We start from the raw sequence: 4962 nt of genomic DNA, 5'->3' as shown, positions 1-4962 counted from the left end.
GCCTCTCCCCATATGGGCCTTTGTTATTTATGAGGGATCCCATACTGCACTATTTATTACCCACCGATCCCTCTCTTTTCCTTGTTACGAATCGAATCACACAGCATTCATTTCTCCTAACAAAGACAAAAAGAATGGAACCCATCGTCGATACAATTATCTATATAATATTAATATATATATCTCTCTCTCTCTCTCTAGGCCTTGAATATGATAGATAGAGAAAGCGGGCATATATAAAACTGCACGTGTGCAGTGTACAGATCTCAGACCTTTCAATACCTCACCTGGTCTCTCTCTTCTTTTTCAGAAAAGCGTTTGATCCTTTTGCTGCCTGCTTTTACAACATCACACCGCTCATATATGCAACCACACAGAAACAAAACTTTAAGTTGAACAACGTTCTTTTTTTTTCTTTTTACAGGAATGGAACAGCTGCCAAGTTGGGTTTTCTTGAATGGGGTGGTGGTGGTGTTGGTGATTTTGTCATCAGTTGTGGTTTTTTATGTGTTTCAGTTGTTGAAAAATCTTGGGGAAGATGAAAGGGAACAGAAGGAAAATGAGAAGGCTTTTGTTTTACCAAGAGGGAATAGGGGTTGGCCATTGATTGGAGAGACGCTGGATTTCATAGCGTCCGGTTACTCTGCTAAACCTGTCAGTTTCATGGAAAAGCGCAAATCTATGTAAGAAAACTTCTCTTTCTTTTCTTATAACCCAAATCCTTTTTGGTTAATTGGGAGATGTTCTTATCCATTATCCATCTTTTTAATGCTGAAAAATATTGTATGTACTAAAAATTTCTAGAAAACCATTAATTATAGATATAGTAGGAATACAAGTGGAAGAAAAATAAAGAAATGGAGCTGGAAAGCCAAGATACATCATTTTGCTTTGTTCAAATATAATTATTTGTCTGCTTTTTTTTTTCTTGATTTCAAACATGTGCCACCACATATATATGACAGGATCATCGAAATACTCGTGAGTAAAAACATGTAAATTCAGAAGTATTACTAGTGTAGATTGGTAATTCGACTTCCTTTTCATTCAATGTGTGGTGAATTGAATGTTTAAAGGTAATTGGAGTTTAGCAATTTTTCCATCCATCACACGTATATCACCCGTAATTTATGGTTATTTTGGTTAAGTCTGTGTCACTCTTTTGCTCTTGGTTTGGGTCAAACCGGATGTAGCACGAGGAAAAATTAGAAGAATCTTTTTTTTCTTTCCTTTTTCCATTTGCTTAGAAATGTTTGATCTATATCATATGGTTTTAACTTTTAACAAGCTTTTGGAATCTCGTTTCTTTTGATCTTTGCTTGATCCCCCTTATTTGATCTATTTTCACTCATGAAATTCATTACGGTTACGAGTTATTCGAATCGACCACATTAGTAGAAACCGTGTTACCTGCAGAAAATTACTCATCCTCTATTTGTGTCAGGTATGGTGATGTTTTCAGAACACACATTCTTGGGAAGGCCATCATAGTCTCGAGCGATCCCATCGTGAACAAGACGATTCTACAGAACCATGGGAATGCATTTATACCTTGTTATCCTAAATCTATCACCGAGCTTCTTGGAAAATCTTCAATATTGCAGATGAATGGATCTTTGCACAAGAGGGTGCATGCCCTCATTGGTGTTTTCTTGAAATCACCACAATTTAAAGCTCGAATCACCAGAGACATTGAGAGAGCTGTTCAGCACTCCTTATGTTTGTGGTCGGATAAAACCGACCTCATTTATCTTCAGAATGAAACAAAAAAGGTTTCGTACTTTCATAGGCATGGTGTCTTAATGCATGATTCTTTCTCACTGCATTAGTTCATTGTTTTTTGGTGTTATTTGGCAGGTTACATTTGAAATTCTTGTCAGAGTGCTATTAAGCATCGAACCAGGTGAAGAAATGAACTTACTAAAGAGAGAATTCGAGGAATTCATCAAAGGTTTAATATGTCTACCCATTAATCTCCCTGGAACAACACTATATAAGTCTTTGAAGGTACAAGTTAACATTTTACATGTGTGAAGTATCAAGAACACTATGTATACATGGACAGATCCCGTCGTCCCCTCTGCTCACCATGCCCCGACTCAAATTTTTTTTTGTATCCTTCTTTGAACAAATGATCAAAGAACTCTATGTTTTTCAGTGTTATTACAAAACTTTTCTTTTGCAATAGGCAAAGAAGAGATTGCAAGAAATGGTGGATAAAATTATAGAAAAGAGAAAAATCTCTCTGGAGAAAACAGAAGGAAACGAGAAGTCTCCGGTCGATGTAATCGATGCGCTACTACGTGATGTCGGAGAATCAGAAGAGATGCAGGAGCATCGACTACCATTAGATTTCATCGGTGGGAACATCATCGAGATGATGATTCCCGGAGAGGAGACTGTGCCTACTGCCATGACCCTAGCCGTTAAATTCCTTACCGACAGTCCTGTTGCCTTAGCTCACTTAGTGGTATGAATACATACTTGTTCATGGCATCGAATTTTGCAAAGATTTTACTGTAGTTATGCTTACTTACAGTGATTTAAATCTGGGCTGTAGCTATCACAATTATAATGTAAAATAAGACTAATGATTTGTTTGAAAAGATTGACAAGAATTGGAGATGGGTACAATTTCTTTGGGCGTAATAAACTGTAGGGATCCCCAATGGATGTGAAATATTTAGAGGGCCAACAATGTCAACTTCAATTCATGATTGTAAAACTCGGATCATGTCATATTCTTAGATTCACGTGGTAGATAATAATGCGGGTAGCCCACAGCTTACATTTCCAAAATTCAGTGGATTATTTGTTTTTGCCTAGCTATGATGTGATTTTGCTTATTTCTTGATTTGTAATAATATATATCTTCTTGCATAATGTTTCATTGAAAATGGTAGGAGGAAAACATGGAAATCAAAAGGAGAAAGGATAGTTCCGGCCAGGAATATTCTTGGAACGATTACATGTCATTACCATTTACTCAAAACGTAAGTCCTTTGGATGCATATATAAACAGAGAATCTAGTGCTGCTAGCCGAAAATTTTTCTTTATTTGTCGATTTAATCGATTCTTTCTTTCCCTATAGGTTATCAGCGAAACTTTGAGACTCGCGAATATAATCAATGCAGTATGGAGAAAAGCTCTCAAGGATGTCAAAGTAAAAGGTGTTACATTCACTCGATACTTTACGATTACTCGTGGTTTAATTTTTTGGCTTCGAAAAAATTCTTGACTTGTTGTACTTATCATCGCTCGGTTTTCAGGTTACTTGATACCGAAAGGATGGTGTGTTATGGCATCCTTTAGCGCTGTTCATATGGATGAACTGAATTACAAAAACCCTTACGAATTCGATCCTTGGAGATGGAAGGTACTATCAATGTCTAATTGTATACTTCATAAGCATCCAAAATCACTTCAAATGTGTAATTGATATTAGGATTACGATTTATTATCAATTGTTTGCCAAACATTCTTCTTGTTCTTTAACTTTTGCGAAATATGGACTAACAATTCCATATATACAAAGACAATGATAGATATCAACTCGTTACATGTTCCAATATGTCTATATACTTGTTTTTTTTTAGTTTCAAACAGCTAAGGCAATCAATTTTTTTGTTTTTTGGTGGCAGAAAATAGGAGATGCTATGAGCACCAATGTTTTTACCCCGTTCGGCGGAGGGCAACGTCTATGTCCTGGCCTCGAACTCTCGAGGCTCGAAATCTCGATTTTCCTTCATCATCTTGTTACAACATATAGGTGAGATCTTGATAGTTAATTCCTTATAAGCAAATGAATTGGCCAAGAATTTTGGGGTTAGTATCGTCCCCACAAGGATTGATGACGGTAGGTAACACGAGCTTTCGCTCCCTCCTGTGCAGATGGGATGCTGAAAGAGACGAAATAATCTATTTTCCAACTGTGAGAATGAAGAGGAAGCTACCAATCACCATCGTGCCCCTACAGCATTGAAATGCAGACCATTATTCCCCAAACAAATTGATGGGTTTAGGTAGCAATTTCATCCAGATTATAATACGAGTATATATCTATCTATCTATCTATCTTTTTCTCATTGAAAAAGGAGGGAGGGAGGGAGGGGTGTTGCGGACAAAAATTGCCAGTGAAGAAATCATGATTTATATTTGCTTAGTTGAATTTATTGTTAGTTGGATAAGAACAAATGCAGTGATTATCAGCCATAGCACAGGTACAAGGTGGTCCAGTCCCATGCTCTGTGTTTTTTTTAATCCCATAATCATTTCTCGTATATTGTATGTATTTGACATTCATTTTTTAGACACTTTTATATGCTCGATAAGACAGATAAATTATATNATGGATGGATTTTATTTTATGGGATTGATGGATTGTGGTGGTTGCATGATGTGTTGGATGGTAACTTGATGATTTGACGTAAAAAATACTGAAGAATAATGTATGTATTATTAGATGGCAATCATTTCATCCATATATATTTTTATTCAAGTGGGCTAAATTAGTTTTTCTTTATTTCCTTCATGATTGTCGACATACATTGTACAAGTCTGTGTATAGTTTTATCCAAGTGGGCGAAAGATCTCTTTATATTTATTTTTTTCTTTTTCTATTTATTACAGGAAACATAAATGTGTGAGCATAATAATCATATATTATAATATTTTTTATATATTTAATTAATTTAATTTGAGAATATTAAATAATTTATATATAAAGCGGAATTTTTATAGAGAAAATTAGGGGAAAAAAGTTAGTATCTCCTACCCTCTTAACTGACTAATCTTCCAAAATTTGGCTTCTAATACTTGTTTCAAATGTTTGCATATTTCGAAGTGAAAAGGTTAGTCGTCAAATCATAAAAAGTGTACACTGATTATTAAATTGCGTTACGTTTTGCTCAAACAAGCATCGTTTGTGCGAATTATTAAAAATTAAATGCGTTAAGAATTAT

At 35.3% G+C, this 4962-nt stretch overlaps 1 protein-coding gene across 2 annotated transcripts; it reads left to right on the top strand.

The window, feature by feature from the left end:
• Positions 1–215: 215 nt before the first annotated feature.
• LOC140990930 (3-epi-6-deoxocathasterone 23-monooxygenase CYP90C1) lies at positions 216–4327 on the top strand. Of its 2 annotated transcripts, XM_073460800.1 has the most exons (10): positions 216–683; positions 1445–1772; positions 1858–2007; positions 2189–2470; positions 2904–2993; positions 3093–3171; positions 3271–3377; positions 3643–3770; positions 3893–4023; positions 4107–4327. In XM_073460800.1, exons 1-9 carry the CDS (start codon positions 427–429, stop codon positions 3981–3983), a joined length of 1512 nt encoding a protein of 503 aa, XP_073316901.1. In that variant the 5' UTR covers positions 216–426; the 3' UTR covers positions 3984–4023; positions 4107–4327. The 2 variants fall into 2 exon arrangements, with proteins under 2 accessions (XP_073316901.1, XP_073316900.1); XM_073460799.1 differs by having other exon boundaries at positions 3893–4327.
• The last annotated feature ends 635 nt before the right edge of the window (positions 4328–4962 follow it).

Source organism: Primulina huaijiensis, chromosome 13 (genome assembly GCF_012295235.1).
Source record: "Primulina huaijiensis isolate GDHJ02 chromosome 13, ASM1229523v2, whole genome shotgun sequence".
NCBI classification, from domain to species: Eukaryota; Viridiplantae; Streptophyta; class Magnoliopsida; order Lamiales; family Gesneriaceae; genus Primulina; species Primulina huaijiensis.
Note: the sequence above shows the minus strand (reverse complement) of the source record. Positions and strands in the feature narration are given on the sequence as shown.

Bases quoted from the DNA above. Each gene is read 5' to 3' on its own strand.
- LOC140990930 (XM_073460800.1), top strand. From the start codon at position 427: ATGGAACAGCTGCCAAGTTGGGTTTTCTTGAATGGGGTGGTGGTGGTG. The intron at 1,773-1,857 runs GTTTCGTACTTT...GTTATTTGGCAG, and splicing joins TTCAGAATGAAACAAAAAAG to GTTACATTTGAAATTCTTGT. The intron at 3,172-3,270 runs GTGTTACATTCA...CTCGGTTTTCAG, and splicing joins CAAGGATGTCAAAGTAAAAG to GTTACTTGATACCGAAAGGA.